The sequence below is a fragment of the Triticum aestivum genome, chromosome 7A (assembly GCF_018294505.1).
Source record: "Triticum aestivum cultivar Chinese Spring chromosome 7A, IWGSC CS RefSeq v2.1, whole genome shotgun sequence".
NCBI classification, from domain to species: Eukaryota; Viridiplantae; Streptophyta; class Magnoliopsida; order Poales; family Poaceae; genus Triticum; species Triticum aestivum.
In genome coordinates, this window is record NC_057812.1 from 52,881,872 (window position 1) to 52,903,233 (window position 21,362).

The 21,362-nt window shown below is 41.9% G+C and overlaps 1 protein-coding gene across 1 annotated transcript; it reads right to left on the reverse strand.

Annotated features, from left to right (window-relative positions):
• Positions 1-4,321: 4,321 nt before the first annotated feature.
• On the reverse strand, positions 4,322-13,767 carry LOC123152988 (wall-associated receptor kinase 2-like). Its single transcript, XM_044572325.1, has 3 exons — positions 12,849-13,767; positions 12,589-12,732; positions 4,322-5,535 (listed from the first exon to the last, which is right to left on the reverse strand). Exons 1-3 carry the CDS (start codon positions 13,765-13,767, stop codon positions 4,322-4,324), a joined length of 2,277 nt encoding a protein of 758 aa, XP_044428260.1.
• Positions 13,768-21,362: the final 7,595 nt, after the last annotated feature.

Sequence of the window (21,362 nt, forward strand, 5' to 3'; positions counted from 1 at the left end):
TGCTCCTTGTTTTTCCTTTATCTTCTTCCTATTCATGTTGGCTTGTGCTGGTGCTGATTCTTGTGCCTCTATGGCGTCTTGTGTTCTGGCTGATTGGGTAGAACATTTACCTGGAGAGGTCGAGGCGGCACAGGGAATATATGCGGTGGCTGTAATCATGCTATTGTGTACGACATGATTCTGAACCGTTGAGGACTCATCCTGTCTAGCCAAATGTAAAAGCGGCGACGGTGGGATTATGATCTAATTAAACCCTAGTTACAAATAACTATTTATTTCCTTATTTGTGCATGGCTTGCCTTTTTGGAGCTTGGATCATGTATAATCGTTTAGATTCGGGTTTGCAAATTCACACTAGAACACAATAATGATCAAGATCATCATAAGAAGTTCAAACTACTTACATGCAATGTTTTAAATAGAGGGCTATGAAAAATAGTGGCGGGCCTTCAAATCAGCTATAAACTCACACCCAACCCAATAACGGTACAAGTATAAAGTTGGCTTGCCATAGGCAAGAGTGAGTCTAGTGCGAGAGAGGATATGAGGAAGGAAAAAAGCTAAAATTAATCACCATATCTTGACCAATATTTGGATGGGAGCCAAAAATGTTACCAGGCTGTGAGCTTGAGAGCATCTAAAACTCAATGATCTGTTGCATGAGGCACATCATAGGTTGGATTGGTGATGCCTGTAGTGTTTGGCTATCACCTTTGGCTCACGAAAAACCATAAAACTTTGACTCGTCATTGGAGAGGATGGATCTGACCTCGTCATGGCTCACCGCTCAGGGCATATGGCAAGGTGCACTGGGTGTCTCATGAGTTGGCAAATGATTTCACACTCTGATTGGTTCATGAGCGGGGCCTTTTCTCTCCAGTTTTCAAAACACCAGTTGATGGCACAGTTGCAACCGTCAATCTCGTATGTGTTTCACTATAGATGAGGGCTTTCCTTCAGTCGGTACCTACAAGGCTTCTAGTGGCAACAATAAGATATCCATGACATGCATGTTGCTACGATGTTACAATCCTCCAGAGATTTTGTGTTGACTAATTCGAGATACGATGGCTGCAGCCCAATTGTTTTTTATAAGTTTGCTACTTATAAGTTTCAAATAAGTATTGTGTTGCGTGCAAATGGGACGAATAAATAATTGACTACAGGTCCACGTTAGAAGCAAGCAAAACCTTTTGTATGGGACATGAATGATAGGAAAAACATTCTTTTGATGATTATAAATCTTCCGAGATATATCAAGACAAGAACAACTCTCTCGTTATGCACTGGTGAAAACAATTGTTCGCTGGCCCTGATGGGCCCTTCACACATTTCACACAGGTGCCCTCTCCCTGTGTTGTTGCTCTTGGCATCGATGGCTCATGCTCAGCCGCTAGCTTCCAAGCCCTTCCTCCCCCGGTTGCACCGGGCTACAAATCTGAAGATGGCGACCTTTGCCCTACAGACTCTACTGGTGGCCACCGATCCATTTCTCTCCATCCCCCACCATCTCATTGGTGGTGCCGCCTTCCCTGGATCCTCGCCCATTGGTAGTGCTAGCTCGTGGAGGAACGGGGCGCGAAAGAGAAAACCAAAGACCCACTTTGGGTTATAGGTATGATTGGAATATTAGAGATGTGTAGGACTGAATATGCATTGTGATGGAATGCTAAATCCCGTGTTTATAGACAGGATACACCAATATTAAAGACAATAAGTTTACAGATGATTTTTCACTCGATAAAAAGTCAGATCATGAGTTTTGTTAGGTGGGTCAGCCCAACAACCTCACTCTTTTGTGACTCTACATCCCATACAAAAATAAAAATAGCCCGGTCACTCGGGCATGCCTATATGTCACTTATCTTACAGCGCCTCGCTTTAGTAGGTCGACATAGGGGTGTTTCCTATATGGCGCCCGTTGTGCCCGTTATAGACACCCGCAAACGGGGACACACCCCCCACCTTTCATAAATGCTATTTCCATTTACCTTTTCTGTTAATTTTCAAGAAAGGGTGTGGCCGAAGGATTCAAACTCCAGACCTTATCAAGGACATCACCAGTAACAACAAGGCTACCTAGCGGTTTGTGCCTATTTACTTTGTTTCTCCCTTTTATTATTTATTCAGTTCGGCAGAAGCTATGTTCCTAACCGGTTTCTTTTCCTTTTTTTGATCTGTTTTTTTGGACCAGTGTTATTTGTTTTTCTTTCTTTTTCTACTCTATTCCTTTCTTTTCCTTTTATTTTTTTTTCTTTTCTCAAAATGCACATTTTTTTTCAAAATCAATGAACTTTTTAAAAATTTGGTGAATTTTTTAAAATGTTTGAAATTTTCTCGAAATCAATGCTGTTTTTTCAAATTTTATGAACTTTTTCAAATTCAGTGAACTTTTTAAAGTTCGATGAACCATTTTGTAATTTGATGAAATTTTTCCTGAATCAGTGAACTTTTTATCAAATTTGATGAACCTTTTTCAAATTTAATGAACTTTATTTCAAGTTTGATGAAATTTTATTCAGAATTGATGATTTTAAAAAATCATTAACTTTGCTGAAGTTTGCAAACATTTTTTTCAAAATCCATGAACTTTTTTGAATTCATGGTTTTCTTTTTCTTTTGAATTTCCTTTTTCTCACTCTTACCATATCTTTTAAAGTCAACGATTCACCGGTCAATTGGTCAAACGGGCCCAGTGAAATTGCGGTTGAGTAGGGGAAACCGAGCGCTCGCCTTACATGCGTTGGCTCAGCGCGGAGGCGCAGTGTTCCTCCAAGTGGCGCTCCCGATATAGGAGCCCTGATCTCCTATACTATGCACCCTCACCTCGATGTATCATATGTTGGTCATTTTTTTATGAAAAGCTTCAGATCTATTATAAATATTCACCGGAAAATAGAAAGCTTCTCAAATATATTAAAAATTAAATTGAGACTTCCCGCTCGATCACTATTGCTCCCAGAACAAGCCGCCAACTTGCCGCTCCCCTATCGGCAATGACATCCCTCACCTCCTATACCGTACACCCTCACCTCGATGTACCACGTGTTGGTCTTTTTGTGTCCATGCAGTTTTTTGTTGTCATTTTTGTACGAGACTTGCTCCTTAGACTGGTCGAGCATGCCCATTTTCACTTCCATTTTCGTCTCTTTTACTTCACTTTCTTATTTTTATTTTTATAGCTTTAATATTATTTTTCCCTCTTCCTTGCACTTTTTTTCTATTTTCTATTTATTTTATTTCTCTTTTTCTTGTATTTTTTCGATTTTCCATGTTAAATGTTGCCGCTTTCCTTTCCTTTCCTTATTTATTTACTTCTTCTTTTGTTTTTTTCTGTTATGTTTATTGTCCATATTATTTTTACTTTTACCCTTTTATGTTTCCTTTTTTATTGTTTCTACTATTCTCTATTTTTTTTCCTTTTCTAAATATATGTTGGACATTTTCCAAAGTAAGTTTTGAAAAATTGTTAAATATACGTTAGGCACTTCCTAAATACATGGTGAACAATAAAATATTTTTATCACTTTTTTCAACTTCAAAAAATGCACTTTGAACTCTATTAGATAGACATCGCACATTTTTAAATACATAAATACACGTTGAAAATTTTCTGAACATAAGATGAACATTTTTAAGTTGCACATCTTTTAAATTACTGTTAATTTTATTTTTAAATATGCCACATCTTTGTAAATAAATGTTGAATTTTTTGATAAACGTTGAATATATTTAGGTAAACAATAATCATTTTTTAAATGCATGGTAAAATTATTTTAATACATGATAATAATTTTCTAAACACATGATGAACATTTATGAAATAAACCTTCAACGTTTTCTATATATAGTAAAATAAAAATATGTTTCTGAAGTAACTTTTAGTATAGTTTGTGAAAATATTTACCCATAAATAGAAAAAAATTGTCCATATCTTCTGTGTGGCCGAGCACCGAGTAGCCCAATAAGGAAAAAAAAGTCTAACTGGCATTTCTAGAAGGAAATTTGTCGATGCATCCTCTCAATTGGAGATGATCATTTAAAATGTGAGTAATGGAAAATGGGCAACCTAGCTTGAAAATAAGAATACATATACATGTAACATACGACTAGTCTCCGCATGATGAAGGCAGTTGTACTAGTTGTTCAGTGCTGAAACAATAAGTCGTGGAACTAAAGGAAATTTATTAAGTGGACATAAAAATTAAGGAAACAACAAAAGCACCCACAAATTAATGTGAGAACTATTTAATGTACATGCATTTGTTAAACAACAAGCAGATTGCAGAACAATTCTATCATGTATAGACTACAAGCATGACTATCGGGGGTAGCTTGCTGAGAACATGACCTCTTCTTCCTGGGTATATTGCCTGCTCGCGTTCTCCAAGCTTGATCTTCTTATAGGATATGAATATCTTTTTGTGGAATAACTCCCCTCATGTGTTTCTACTGGTAGATCATCCCTAACCCGAACATACTCCTTAGGTCCTCGGAGGGCTTCTAGTGTCATCTCTACTAATGTCATGGTCGGTCGCTCCTCTGCTATAAGTTTTGTGCATGATACAGCTAGAGCAGCTAATTCTTCCACTTGGCTCCCTCCCTCCTCCATGACCTGCTGATCTAGTATTTCTACCAATTTACCTTCTCCAAGTAGTTCAATGAAATGTGCAACAAGCCCGTCATCTTTGGGGGATCTATATATAATTGGCATCTTCCTCGTTAGCAACTCAACAAGAATTACTCCAAAGCTATAAACATCACTTTTTTCTGTTAGCCGGCCACAATAAAAGTATGTAGGGTCTAAATATCCTAAAGTTCCTTGCACCGCTGTTGTTATCCCCGTTAGATCCTTAGGGATGTGTCTTGAAGCTCCAAAGTCAGACACCTTTGTAGTCAAGGCATCATCAAGAAGTATATTAGTAGACTTGATATCTCTGTGTATTACAGGGACAGAAACACGTGAGTGAAGGTAAGCAATAGCTTTGCCAATTTCATTTGCAATCCTTAATATGTCTTTCCAAGGTATTGATCTTAGTGGTTTCTTGTGAAGATAATCACATAAGGTTCCATTAGAAATGAACTCATAAGCCAACAACGGGACTTCTGTCTCAAGACAACATCCAAAAAGCTTTACGATGTTCCTATGGTTGATCTGTGAAAGCATAGCAACTTCATTTATAAACTCTTTAATCTCACAATTGACCACAATATTTGACTTTTTGATGGCCACAACATGCAAGTCTGACAAAATCCCTTTGTACACGGTACCTTGCCCTCCACCACCAAGTTCACGAGTTGGATGAAAGTTGTTTGTAGCCTTTTCCAGCTCCTTTAAAGGAATAATCATCCTCTCTGCAATGTCTGACCTATGAGATACCAATTGTTGCAACAATTGTCCACGATTTTGATGGAAGAACTTTTGCCTCACTTTTTGTTCCTTTTGACGCTTAAGCTTGCTGATTATTATCTTTGAGCTGATAAACAAAAGTATAATAGTTGGTCCACTAGAAACTGATAGACCAATCATTAAACCTGCAAGAAATAGATCAATTTGGTAGGAAATTAGGGTCTCATATGACATAACTCAAATAGATGAGGGTAAAGATACAAGGTTGAATTTAGGGCTTAAATTCTTGGTAACGGGAGAGATACAGTCGTGGGGTCATGATACCTACTAAATATGTGTATAATTTTTTACATGTTTCATGTTATAATCTTTTTTAAATGTGCATGTTTTATTTTTATTTTTGGACTAACATATCTACCAAGTGCTGGGAAGGAAACTTTCTTCTTTGTGGATTTAAGGGAGACAAGTATTTTCCGTAATTTAGAAAAATATGATAAATCGGGACATATTTTTAGGTTGAAAGCACATATTCACTAGAAAGAGGCACTTGAGAATGGTCCGAGGGGCCCAAATGTCCTCGCCAGGTGCCTTGGGTATATAGTACATGAGCCAAGCTTGTGGGGCCATTAGGTCCTCCCTCTAATAATTTCTTCCCGCTGGCTTATATATACCCAAAAAGTCTGTCAGAATAATATCACAATTTTAGTCGCCGCCACTTCGTGACTCGAGGCGAAAACTGTTGCTGGAGGCGGGAACTATTGCCTTAGCCATCTCCACCAATATTTGCTTCTCCCATGATGATGTGGGAGTTTTCCACCCTCTAAAGTGTGGGTTTGCATTAATAGATATGCAACAATCTCTCCCTTGCTGTTCAATATAAATATCACATGAGCCGCCTTACATGATTGATTGTGATCAATCTGACGTAGTTCTTGCAATTACCTTTGATATGAGAGAAATTATTACTTTCTGATCATATTATGTGTGGTGTTTTGCAAGGCTTATAGATCCATATTTACTCTTCCATTTGTTAGTATAATCATTGCCCAGTTTAGATTAAAGATCAATAGTAGAAGTGGATTGCATCATATGGGGTAAATCTTTATAAGGAAAGTATTTTGGTAACGGTACTAGAGAAAAGGTTTATAATTGTCTTTGCGCCATTAAGGGTGTAACATAGTTGAATTGTTTTCTCGGTCATGAGTTGAAGGTGAGGTCACATGGTGACCCGCACATTCGCGCGGCTAGATCTGTCATGTATTACCATATACTATGTTAATTATCTCATGTCAATTGTGTTTATCTCCCATCTACTTATTAATTGATTTTATTTTTCTATGGAGTTAAATCTTCAGCTTTTTAGTACCACAACCAGATTTAAGTTTAACTGTTAAAAAATAGCCAACATGCATAGCTGGGGAACTCATGATTTGTTGTTTAGGCAGAAAATATAGCAGAAAGCCTCATATATTTTTAATCGTGTGTATTCATATGTTCTCTTTTACTCGTGTCTACATCAGTAGTACATTATTTGGTTAGACATTGACTATTATAGGGAAGTTTATATTATAAGTATATGATGCATAACTTATTCTGCACGACTTCTTAGTTGGTTACTGAACCCACGCAAATGTATTAATTGAATTGGGAATCCACTTTTGAACCTCGACCTATTGTTTCCCAAGTTAGCATCTTAATAAAAGAAATACAGAAGATCGGGACAATTATTACTGGATGGAGAAAATGTAACACTTATGTACATTACTAAAATTATTTCTTTTTTCTTCATTTGACTATTATAAATTGCCTAAAAGTTATAATAATTTTATTCACTAAAATTATTTATCAGCATTAAATTTATCTTGTCCTATCCTTCTCCATTTTTTCATTTATTACTACTTTACTTAAGTTACTAACGTGTATCAATCATGCCACATATTGTATGAATCGGAAGAAAACACCTAGTGATTGAGCTAAATGCCTATTTTTTGGTTCCTTGGTCTATGTCCAGGGTGGCATGAGGAAAAATATGGTGAAACTGAGGGACTGCCTTTATGTCTCTTCCACTCATTCATTGAGTTATTTCCGTACACATTTTATTAGGAGATTTTCAGCACAAGTTAAATCTTACTATTTTCTTCTTCTACGTCTTACAATAGTCGCATCTACATGTACATCCCGAGTCGCCCCCCGCGTGGGCGGCCGGGAGGCCCCCCAGATCCCGTCGGCCGGCCCTCCCCCACTCCTCCTCCTCCTCCCTCGCCGCCGCCCAAGGGCGCGTCCAGGCGAAGCCTAGTCGTTGCCGGCGGCGGCGGGGACCCGAGCCCTCTCGCTCGCGTGGGGCTGGCGCGGGCCGGCGCCCCCGGGCCGGAGCGGGGCGGCGGGCCGGACGCCACGGCGGGTGGTGGCGGCGCCTCGGCGACTTCGCTCCCCCGTGGCAGGAGGCCTCACGATCTGGTGCGTCGCGGTCGCCAGGGACGTCGGTGGCGTGACTAGATCGGGTCGCGGCGGCGCGGCCGGATCTATGCCCAAGCGTGGGCCTTGATCGCTTGTCTGCTATCGGCACGGTGGTGGGTGCGACTCGTCGGCAGCTGGGCAGATCCGCCGGGATTCTACCCTTGTCTGATCCTTGACAGCGCAGGCATCTCCGGGGGAAACCCTAGATCTGCTTGGGATCGAGCGATGACGGCGATTTTGCGTCGTAGTCCCTCTTTAGGGCATCGTTTTGGAGTTTACTCCGGTTGAAGGGACCAGCGACGTCGGTGGCGCACGTCTGGTGGAGCAACTGCATATGAAAATCGCGCCGACTACGGTCATGGCAGACGATGACAGCGTGTTAGATGGTGTTCCCTTGTCGAGGCAACGTCGTTGCAGTCTGCGTCATCAGGCTCGGGATGCTCCGGGGGAAACCCTAGATCTGGGTCTTCCAGATCGGACGATGGTGGCGTTTTATCGCTTTCCCTCCTGGGGGCATCGTTTTGGAGCAAGTGATGGCTAGGGGGATGGTGGAGCAGTACTTCATCTCACACATTGATGGTGGCGGAGATCGGCGGCATGGCGCTGTCGAGGCTCGGCATCCGATGCGCGGAGATGGATTCGCGCAGGAGGAGGTAGCTGTCTGGTCTCATGGTGACGTCAATGGCAGAGTGGCCAGACAAGGTAGAAGCCTCAATATGATCTGAAGACGGATCTGTGGAAGATGGCGGCGACGACACACGAGTGCGTCTGACCGGATTGTGCCCCAGACCAGGTATGTGGCTCGGCTGGGGCTTCCGCCTTTTGATGTTAGTCTTAGGTGAGTGGTTTGGGTAGTGACCCAGCTAGCATCCCTTCATCATATGGATAGGAGTAGCGGCATATGTTGCCAAGATGGTGGATTCAGGTATATTGTTTGTAATACTTTGTAAGGTCCTCGAGAATAATCAATAAAATGGCTGTATGCATCTCCCAGATGCAGAGGCCGGGGGTCATCCTCCTTTTCTAAAAAAAATAAACCTTGTTTTCCTGTGTTCTCCAACACTATCCTCATTTGCCGTACTGTACTCATGGATTTTATTTATTCTATTTCATGTCAAGCGTACTTTTCACTGTGATCATCTTCTTAGGATGAGCTTTGTTGCTTAGCTATCTAAGTCACATGGAATATCTATATTTAAAAAATGCTAAAATATTATATTTCATTCACTCTTCTGACATGTTTGTATTGAATGATGATGTGCATGTGGATGTGCATACGCGAGATAAATAGGCCGGAAGGCTGGAAATAAAAAGTACGGAAGCGTTCATAAGTATGTATGTAGCCATAGATGTGTAATAGATGGAAGAAACATATATATAATGTCCTGTGTGTGTCAGATCCATTGTTCAAATATGCTTGGTTCCACCTATCTATATTAACTTGCTTTTGTTTGATTCTAACCTTCAGTAATATTCATGAAATCGTTCTTTTTGTGTATGTGAAGTGCATGCTTACACATTTACATAGTGAAAATATAGTTTAAAACAATCTTATAGAAGTTCTACTTCCTTGTTTTGAAGCTAATTCTTATTTTCAGAAGCATCTTTTTAGAAAGATGAGAAAATACGTACACATGTCAAACATACCTTGTGCATTCGGCTCCATGCAGCTGGACGGATGATGTACGTAATCATAAGGCTTATTTGACGCGACAGATGTTATATGTATTTTCATCTTTTAATCTCGATCATTCTAATTAGACACATTGTAAAATATTTTGTACATGTATCTATTTTCCAGCAAAACATATATGTATGTATTACTGGTGTCCAGTCCAACCGATATTATTCTTCTAGAATAGTCTGGGTGATATTCTTTTTATATTAGTGCAAGGACATATGTCTTTTTTTAGATCAATGCAAGGACGTATGTGTAGTGAAGTTTTAAGAGAGGCTCTCTTTAAGGGAGACACTAACTTAGATATGGCCCATCAGGACTGTCCAATCAATTTAAAGAGAAAATTTCCTCGGAAATGCTAAAAATTCGACATCAGTTTTTTAGGCATGGAAAATCAAACATTTTTCATTGCAATTTATGTTGGACGAGGACGGAAAATTTAGTAGACAAGCACGGCGATTTTCTGACAAAAAAAATAAACCGGTGTGGATTCGCCGTGCTCATCAACTAAACCTGCTGCCTTCAGCAAACATAATTTTTCATAAAAACGTCAATTTTCCATGCCTAAAAATCTGATGTTCGCCAGAATACCGGGTCCAATTTCTTTGGAGCAATTGCCTTTGATTAACACATATACATTAAGCGGTATTGATTTTTCCCTTCCAAAACAAAGCATGTACGCGAACCAACCTGTGGTTGGATGGTTAGAAGGACGGTGGTTTCCCCAGCACACCAGGGTTAAAGTACTGGTGCTCGCATTTATCCTATATTTATTTCAGGATTTTCGGCGATGCGCGTTTAGTGGGAGGAGACATTTCAGTCGACTACGAGGCGCCTGCGGTGACTTCATAAAATCTCAAAATAATATGTCGGCTTAGTCTCTCGAAGGTGCTCATAGGGATATGATGAGCGTGTGTGCATTCATATGGTGAGTGTATGCATGTATTTATGAGCGCTTGCGTCTGTATTATGTTAAAGAAAACAAAGCATGTACGTCCAAAAGTGGAGTGTTTTTTCAAAAGGCATGTATATGTAGCACCTTTGGAAAGCCACCTTGTTGGTGCACCCTGTTTCTGTACTTGTCCGAGCCAATACGTGTGTGTTTGTCCAAACTAAATGTATTTTATACAGATCTAGTTCTAAATCTCGACTGTTAATTTCATTGGTTAACGGAGATTTAGCAGATTAGATAATTTAGCCTATGTGAAAGAATATGATGACTAATTTGTCTTTTGTTTTAATTATATAATAGATTGCTAATTGATCTTACTTGTTGTAGACTATTTAATAGTTGTATTGTGCGTAGACATCGGGATCAAATAGTGGAATATTAGCTATACATGTTTGCAGACGGATGTCGGTCTATAGACACGCTACCTATACAATATCGTCACACTATATCTTAGGATTTGACATATTTCTATCAATCATTCACTACACATAATTATGCTTACATTTTTACAATGTTTTTACTTGGGCAGATGTTATTAGTGAACCTCTGAACCCCATTCCAGTCCTCATCATAAAAACCATCAATTTAGTTTTACATGCAATTTTACTTTCTAAATGTTTTTGTTGCAGAAAAAAAAACACTTCCAAACATATGAGACACTCATAACTTGTTGCAACTAGCAAAACTTGGAACATTAACAACCTCACTGAAACCATTAGAGACAGAAATAAGTTATTAATTGTGTGGAAGGGCTAGTCATTGAATCAAAAACCTTTGTTTCATAGATTGATAATATTGGTTTCTTAATCGAGGGAAAACATGTTGCATACTTCAAACCCTTGTAATTGGGGCCCAACAGTTGCTATCTAGTGTGACAATTGTAGCACCAAGTAGCCCAGTACAATAATAGTGAATTGGCTATACTGAATTCTAATTGATAAATTTCGAAAGAATGAGCTAAATTTATCTCATATTCTGATAACCAACGAGTCACCAAAATAATAGGTAGATCACAAGAGAAAGGATGCAAATAAGGGTGTGGCATGCGAAAGGGAGTGTCGAGTTCTATTTCAAAAATTTGGACATGAATTTTGTATATTGTTGTGGCATATTCAATCATACATATATTATAGTACCTATGCTTGTTTCTTCTATACTGATCCAAAAAACCTGCTTATTTATCTTGGATCCTCTTCTTATTTCATTTTTTTCTACATAAGATGGTGGCATTCCATTCTTATATAACTAGGTGATACCACACACACTGTCGCAAAAATGTTTTGCAGAATATTGCAATGAAATTTTTTGAACGGAACATGAATATTTGAAGTAGTAACATATGATTTATTCTGTTTGATTATTGTATAATATAAATATCATAACAGAATGAAAATTCCCATGCATGTTTCATGTTGAGGTGGCCTTTTCTTATGCATGGTTGCATGTTGAGGTCAGCCTTTTCCTATACAAGTTGAGCGTTGATTTGACATGCTTGCATGTTGAGATAAATATGTTAGTGTAAATTAGCTATTGAGATATAAAAGATTGTGTGGCAGGATGCATGGTTTATTTAGGGATTGTTGGCACTTGCAATAACATATTTAAAATCTAAATTTCATAACAATCTATATTGCATAACAGATTAGATTTTTTTCATGCAATATACTCATATAGAGCTAAATCATGTGAGCACATTGATCACGTTTACAACAACAAAGGAGTCTATAAATAGGATTGAGAAGAAACAAATATTGTCACAAAAAATGTTACTTGCTGTTTACCATGGCTATTGAGAAATATACCAGCATCTTTGACACAAAATAAATACACCATGTTAGCCTATTTCATAGTTGTTGTGATGGAGCTAATTTGTTGTTATAGATATTGGTCTATTTTTATAGACTTGGTCAGACTCATAGATGTTTTACTAAGGAAAAAAACAAATATTTGCTCCATAACAAAATGTAAGATGTTTTTGATGCCTTGTGCAAAACCAAAAAACGTCTTACATTTTGGTACAGCGGGAGTAGCATTTTGGAACGAAAATGAGAACTTGCTTTAAGCCAGTTGTGCTTGACATTAAGAGAGTTTATATACATTCTGATCTGATCCTAAAGAAGGTAAAAGCTACTCAGTTGTTATGGTGCTCACTTGTGTTTATGGACTTCACACATCCATTAGGTTCACTGGCATCGCCGTTGTATCCTCGTGGGCACCTGCACTCGAAAGATCCATCCATGTTGGTACATTTGCCGAAGCATGGATATAATTGTGGCTGTTTGCAATCATCGATATCTACATAAAACACAGAAGCATTAAGCCAAGTTGGGCATAGAAATATATACTTTTTATGCGATGAATATGAATAACCCTTTGATAGCAATAACATTGGGTCGGTCCGTGTCCCTTACCTGTGCATCCACTATGAAGGTATGGGTTCCCCTGGTAGCCTTTCGTGAATATGCAGAAATATCCCATCCCATTGGTTGAATTCGCGCACTCGCTGGACTTACTCACGCAAGCGTATCCCAGCGTCTCTTTCGCCCGGGGGCACGACAGGGAGTTACTGTGGTTGCGGATGGCCCAGTCAAGCCAAAGCGGCATGGTCCAGCGCCTGGCTGGGTCTGACTCTGGGTTCCTCCTCAGGTCGGCGGCCTTGAAGACGTAGTGGCCCCTCTCGACGATGAAGGCGTAGTTGCAAGGGCTGAACTCCACGCCGGCGTGCGGCCACTTGCCGAACCTCATCCTAGTGTTGGTGAGCGCCGGCGGGATGTCGACGCGGCAGCATCCGATGCTGTCACATATGCCATCCCGCGCGCTCTTGGCGCTGTCGCAGTAGGCCACGCACCCGCTGAAGTAGGCATAGGTTGTCACGTTCTTTCGCCGGAGCGCCGGCCTCCCTCTTCCGGCGTATATGAAGGTACTGCAGCCCAGGACAAAGAGCTCATTGGCGGTGCTGGAGATGCGGTACACACCGACCGGGTTGACCGTCAGCCTGCGGTCGAAGCTGCCGGTCGTCTCGTTGCCGGCGGCGTCGAAGCACTGGTACGCCACAGGCAGCAGCACCCGGACCTGCGCTTGCGGCATGACGGTCAGATTGAGCACGGGCACGGGCTCGGGGCGCGAGTGGCCGACGGTGGCATCCGGCAGAAATGGTATCATGTTGTCGCAGGTGATCTCAAAGCCCGGGCGGAAGCAGCCAGCCCCGATGCCAAACGGGTAGGGGATGTCGACGCCGCCGCATCGCGCCGGGCAGCCTGCCTTCGCCAGGGAGCTAGATGCAGTGGATGCCCATGTAGCTAATGGCAAGAGAACCAACAACCATGCCATGGCCACCATTGTTTGTTGATAATCTACAGCTTTGCTTGTTTGTTCGTTCAATATTGGTGGTTAAGCCTCTGTACACTCTACACTCTATTAAATACACAAAGGGCGAGCCCTGCACTTACCATTAGCAACTGGGTAAATTGAAAATTGTATTTCTCTTCTGAAAAAAAACCCGAAAACAGTGACATGTACTCCACCCAGAAATCAACATGTCATGTTCATCCAAAAATTTGCAATCATAACGTATATTTTATTAACTACGTACAGCAGGGAGTTGATATATAGCTTGTTGCCCTCGAGGGAGGACTTAAATTCGAAAATGCTAAACGCTACGGGCTGAATCCTGCGGGTTGCTATCTACGGACGTGGCTTCCAAACTCGGAAGTCTCCGAGACAATGATACATTTCTAGTTCTATTCTATACTTGACCTCATTACCTAACTCGGAAGTAACTTGCATTGGTCCGTGAACATATTTTAACAATCCCGGACTGCAGGCCAAGGCGAACGATTCAACGATGATACTATGATCTTTGGATGATTGTGACCGAAATTATTCATACATCAAATGATAATATTTGGAGCAGACATCGTTTCAAGGACTGTGCATATCTAGACGTGGAGGAATAAAAATGCTCACACATCAGCAGTTTCTTACGTGTGTCGATTATTTTCAACGGCCTCAGTTGTGTGGATAAGCATGTGTCGTGCAGATGAAGCACATACCGTCGCAGGTTCATATGGTACCAGAGAAACAGCCGAGTCCTCGCTCAGTACATTCCCCAAGATAGATAAATGCACAAACTATTCATGCATAGAGACGTTGTGTGAAGCCAACGCTGCGTATCAACGATCAGCAAACGGGCATCGCACGACAGAGCAAACGGTTCCATCTTATCAATCCGTTGCGCCGGTGGCACCTACACCTACACACATCCTCCCGACAAGCCCAACAAGCGCAGGCTTACCATCGCCGGCGACACCCCCATAGGCACCAACGGAGCACCGAGACCACGCGGTTGATCTGGTGGTCAGTGTTGCTTTCCGTTGCTCTGGGTTAACAAGAACTGAAGCCAACCAACAGCACCTACGCAGTCTACAAACCGCCGAAAGAACAAAGGAGGCTCAACGTAAGAACCAGTGGATAGGCATGCCCATGTAAAGCATTCTAAGCACCCATCCTAATACACACATACACGGACAATATTAATCGGATTTAAAAGACACCCTTATTTAGGAGAACATCATACATGAACAGACGTATCCTTTTCCTATACATTAGATATCACAACTGCCTAAAGAACAATAAATAAAAAAGATAAGGCCAGGGGCCTGTGACATGTCACCGAGGAGCACCTCTGAATGTTGCTGGCAGTCGGCAGGATGAAAAGGCTTCGTCCGCGCCACATCCTCCACGCCAGCTTAGACCTTGGTTCGAGGAGGACGCCATCACCTTCCTGGACAAGCTCCAGCCCACGCGCCAGGCAGCGCGACACACACCAGCCTCACCAGGCTTCACGGTGATAGCCTCCTACACATCCTCAAGGCCCTGCGTCTGGCCACCGTTACGCCGGAGAGCGTCAAACTTGAGGCTGCGTTCTGACACCGGTGGTACCAAAACAAAGCGAGAGAAAGGCACTAACCAACGTGCAGCATAACACAACGAACTTATATGAAAACAGAACAACCTCAAGGAAAAGAAATAAATGCCCATGAAGAATCCTGACACTGCCTTGACCCGATATGTGGACGGTCCCCGAAAAAACCCTCAGGGATCTCGCACGAGCGAAACAACCCTGCTGGCGCCGTGTGAGACCACGTGCCCGGCCTTGTGGTATTGCTACCCTTGTCCGGATAGACCCGGTGGCCGTCTGTTGTAATTGATTAAGCCAACACCGGTTGTAAAAAAATGCATGCATGGATGTATATTTGCAGCATATCTTGTCCGATAGACCCTTGTGGTATCGCTACCCTTGTCCAGATCAGTATCAAAACTTGCATCAATGTAACCATTTACGATGAGCTCTTTGTCACCTCCATAAACGAGAAACATATCCTTAGTCCTTTTCAGGTATTTCAGGATGTTCTTGACCGCTGTCCAGTGATCCACTCCTGGATTACTTTGGTACCTTCCTGCTAGACTTATAGCAAGACAGACATCAGGTCTGGTACACAGCATTGCATACATGATAAAGCCTATGGCTGAAGCATAGGGAACATCTTTCATCTTCTCTCTATCTTCTGCTGTGGTCAGGCATTGAGTCTTACTCAATTTCACACCTTGTAACACAGGCAAGAACTCTTTCTTTCCTTGATCCATTTTGAACTTCTTCAAAACTTTGTCAAGGTATGTGCTTTGTGAAAGTCCAATTAAGCATCTTGATCTATCTCTATAGATCTTAATGCCCAATATGTAAGCAGCTTCACCGAGGTCTTTCATTGAAAAACTCAAGTATCCCTTTATGCTATTCAGAAATTCTATACCATTTCCGATCAGCAATATGTCATCAACATATAATATCAGAAATGCTACAGTGCTCCCACTCACTTTCTTGTAAATACAGGCTTCTCCAGAAGTCTGTACAAAACCAAATGCTTTGATCACACTATCAAAGCGTTTATTCCAACTTCAAGAGGCTTGCACCAGTCCATAAATGATCGCTGGAGCTTGCACACTTTGTTATCTCCCTTTGGATCGACAAAACCTTCTGGTTGCATCATATACAACTCTTCTTTCAGAAACCCGTTCAGGAATGCAGTTTTTACATCCATCTGCCATATTTCATAATCATAAAATACGGCAATTGCTAACATGATTCAGACAGACTTAAGCATCGCTACGGGTGAGAAGGTCTCATCATAGTCAATCCCTTGAACTTGTCGAAAACCTTCCGCGACAAGTCAAGCTTTATAGACCGTAACATTACCGCCATCGTCAGTCTTCTTCTTGAAGATCTATTTATTTTCAATTGCTTGCCGATCATCGGGCAAGTCAACCAAAGTCCATACTTTGTTCTCATACATGGATCCCATCTCAGATTTCATGGCCTCAAGCCATTTTGCGGAATCTGGGCTCACCATCGCTTCTTCATAGTTCGTAGGTTCATCATGATCTAGTAGCATGACTTCCAGAACAGGATTACCGTACCACTCTGGTGCGGATCTTACTCTGGTTGATCTACGAGGTTCAGTAACAACCTGATCTGAAGTTCCATGATCATCATCACTATCTTCCTCACTAATTGGTGTAGGTGTCACAGAAACCGGTTTTTGTGATGTGCTACTTTCCAATAAGGGAGCAGGTACAGTTACCTCATCAAGTTCTACTTTCCTCCCACTCACTTCTTTCGAGAGAAACTCCTTCTCTAGAAAGGATCCATTCTTAGCAACGAATGTCTTGCCTTCGGATCTGTGATAGAAGGTGTACCCAACAGTCTCCTTTGGGTATCCTATGAAGACACATTTCTCCAATTTGGGTTCAAGCTTATCAGGTTGAAGCTTATTCACATAAGCATCATAGCCCCAAACTTTAAGAAACGACAACTTTGGTTTCTTGCCAAACCATAGTTCATAAGGCGTCGTCTCAACGAATTTTGATGGTGCCCTATTTAACGTGAATGCACCCGTCTCTAAAGCATAACCCCAAAACGATAGCGGTAAATCAGTAAGAGACATCATAGATCGCACCATATCTAGTAAAGTACAATTACAACGTTCGGACACACCATTACGCTGTGGTGTTCCGGGTGGCGTTAGTTGCGAAACTATTCTGCGTTGTTTCAAATGTAGACCAAACTCATAACTCAAATATTCTCCTCCACGATCAGATCGTAGAAACTTTATTTTCTTGTTACTATGATTTTCAACTTCAGTCTGAAATTCTTTGAACTTTTCAAATGTTTCAGACTTATGCTTCATCAAGTAGATATACCCATATCTGCTCAAATCATCTGTGAAGGTGAGAAAATAACGATATCCGCCACGAGCCTCAACATTCATTGGACCACATACATCTGTATGTGTGATTTCCAACAAATCTGTTGCTCTCTCCATAGTTCTGGAGAACGGCGTTTTAGTCATCTTGCCCATGAGGCACGGTTCGCAAGTACCAAGTGATTTATAATCAAGTGGTTCCAAAAGTCCATCAGTATGGAGTTTCTTCATGCGCTTTACACCGATATGACCTAAACGGCAGTGCCACAAATAAGTTGCACTATCATTATCAACTATGCATCTTTTGGCTTCAACATTATGAATATGTGTATCACTACTATCGAGATTCATCAAAAATAGACCACTATTCAAGGGTGCATGACCATAAAAGATATTACTCATATAAATAGAACATCCATTATTCTCTGATTTAAATGAATAACCGTCTCGCATCAAACAAGATCCAGATATAATGTTCTGTCGTGACGCTTATATCTATCCTGTTGTGGCATTTGCGATCTTTATCTTAGCCACGCAACAACTTCTGAGATTGATGATGCCATCTATATTTGAACTTGTATCCTGTATTTTCACAACTTATCGGGCACGGTTGTGCATGTGGGATGAGGCAGATATCTCTCTCCATTGATTGTTTCAACTTTGAAATTTTAAGTCCTTGCATGGCAGTCACATGTTGATGTTCAGGTCCATGTGAGTTCAGGAGCCAAAAAAAGTCAAGTCGTCAACAAGGGCCAAGGTTCAGGCCTTGCCTACACAAAAGAAGGCCCCTTTACTTCTGGTGGCATCTTTTCAGAAGGAAGAATTTTCTATCTCCCATCTCACTATAGCAACCAACAAAACAGTACGCTGGTACAATTTCCCTCTCGTTAGGGTTTGTGTTTCTCCCGGGGCGACTCCACCATGCCGATGTCGAGATCGTCTTCCCCTACCCCTGTTTCTGCCTTCCTCGACCCATGCGCTGGTACGGGAGGGGCTAGGACGGCGGGGGATTAGGGATCCATCAGGAAGGTCCGATATGTATGCACATCTAGTGCCGGCACTTGCGGCCAAGATCGGAGAAGTACTCTTTGCTGAACCACCTTCACAGGACTTTGCAGGAAACTTTTACCGAGTTTGGGTGAGAATCGATGTGGTGAAACCACTGAAGAATGCAGTATCAATGATACGCGACGGAAAGCGCCAGATTTATCGGGTCAAGTATGAGAAATTGCCCGATTGGGGTGTGGTGTGTGGCTTGCTGGGGCACCTTTTCAAGGAACACGACACTGGGATTCACCCACCGTCATCGTTGATCTTTAAGGACCTGCGTGCAACATGGACAATGAGAACCGGGAGCGGACCTGGGAACGGGCGTGGCCGCAGAGGAGGACGCAGAGGAGGGCGTGGTGCAGGTCGTGGAAGGAAGCACCAGAGAGTTCGCGCTATGAAGGCAATGAGGATGACCTGGAACATGGAGAGGATCTTGATGTTGATATGCATGATGCTGAAAATAACAGGAAGAGAGCGTCCGAACTAGCTGCTAGAACAAGGTTACCAGCGCCAGAATCAGGTAGCAGTGAACGGACGGGGCCATTGGCACTACCTTCCTCACAAGTGCCACCTAGCCCAAGTGGCAAACAGGATCCGAAGAGGGCAAAGATGATTCGGGAGATAGAGAAGAATGCCTTGGCAAAAAAACAGTGTACAAGGGAAAGGAGACCTAAAGTTGGCGGGCCCGAACGACGGGCGCCGCCGAGGCCAATGAGTGCTTTCTGCTGGAACTGTCGCGGTGCGGGCAAAGCCGCGATAGTCCGAGAACTTCGCGATTTCGCAAAAAAAATTTGTCCCAACCCTACTATGCATAGTTGAAACACAAATAGAGGGGTCTAGGGTAGAAGCATTGGCAATTACTTTAGGGTTTGATAATTCATATGCTGTTAGTAGTCAAGGTCGAAGTGGTGGTATTGGTCTTTTTTGGAATAATGCAATAAAAGTTGAGATTCTTGGTTACTCTTGCTATCATCTGGATGTTTCGGTGGAGGAAGGTAACGATGATATATGGAGGTTAACGTGTGTTTACGGTGAAGCTCAGACGCATTTGAGGCATCACACTTGGACAGTTTTAAAGAATATTAGCACTTTGAGTACCCTCCCATGGTTATGCATGGGGGATTTTAACAAAATATTACGTCCGGAAGAACATGAAGGAGTGGGGGAGCGTAGTAACGCCCAAATACAGGCTTTCGGAGACACCACGGATATTTGCATGTTGCTAGACTTGGGCTTTAAGGGTAATTTTTGGACTTTTGAGAAGAAAGTCACAGGGGGAAGCTATACAAGGTGCAGGCTTGATAGAGCTTTGGTTAACACTGCGTGGATGGCCAAATTCCCTCTGGCTTCTGTCACACACCTAACAGGTTCCACGTCAGACCACACCTTTATTAATTGAGTTTGGAGGTCGTGAGGATGCGCGTATACAGCGACCTTTCAAATACGAACTGATGTGGGAATCACATGAGGGGTTCAAAGACCAGCTCACATCCGGCTGGTGCTCGGGTCAACCATGCTTATCAGTACAAGAGATGCGCCAGAAGTTAGATAACCTGTCTAAAGGTCTGAATACTTGGAGCAGGGATACTTTTGGCAATGTTCGGAAAGAAATCAAGAAACTGAAGAGTTTGCTGGAAGAACTCCGGAGCGATCCAGCAAGGACAGGGCCAAATCATGTGGAACTAAAAATCAATGAAAAGTTGATTGAGATGTATCATCGGGAGGAAATCATGTGGGAACAACGGGCAAGAGTTGAGTGGTTTTCAGCGGGGGACCTGAATACAAGATTTTTTTTCATTTACGAGCTAGCATACGCAGGAAGAAAAACATGATAAAGGCTCTTCAGAACTCCCTTGGAGCGGTGATAGCTGATCCTGCGGAGTTAAAGGCGATGGCTAATGAATTTTATCAAACCTTATATTCATCTGAGGGGGTACAGGATATGGGGGCTGTTTTGCAGCACGTGCCACGGAAGGTGACTGATGAGATGAACACAGCTTGGTGCGCCCCATACACTAAAGACGAAGTTAAAAATGCTTTGTTCCAGATGTTCCCAACGAAAGCGCCGGGCCCTGACGGCTTTCCAGCTCACTTTTATCAGCGTCATTGGGACATATGCGGGAACAAAGTCATGGATATCGTTCTAAGGATCGTACGAGGGGAAGAAAGCCCAGAGTGCATCAATGACACTGTTTTAGTGCTAATCCCAAAGGTAACAAGCCCAACGATTTTATCCCAGTTCCGGCCAATAATTCTTTGCAACGTCTTATACAAGATAGCCTCAAAGGTGATAGCAAACAGGTTGAAAATTATCTTACCTGATATAATCTCAGAGGAACAGTCAGCTTTCGTCCCGGGAAGATTGATAACTGACAACATCATATGTGCCTATGAGTGTCTACATTTCATGAAGAGGTCTAGGTCAAAAGCAAATTCCTTCTGTGCATTAAAACTCGATATGATGAAGGCCTATAACAGGTTGGAATGGACATATTTGAGAGACATTATGGAGAAGCTTGGCTTTGCAGGGCAATGGATAAATATTGTAATGAGCATGGTGTCTTCGGTAAGTTTCTCGGTGCTTTTCAATGGTGAGAAACTAGAATCATTTAGACC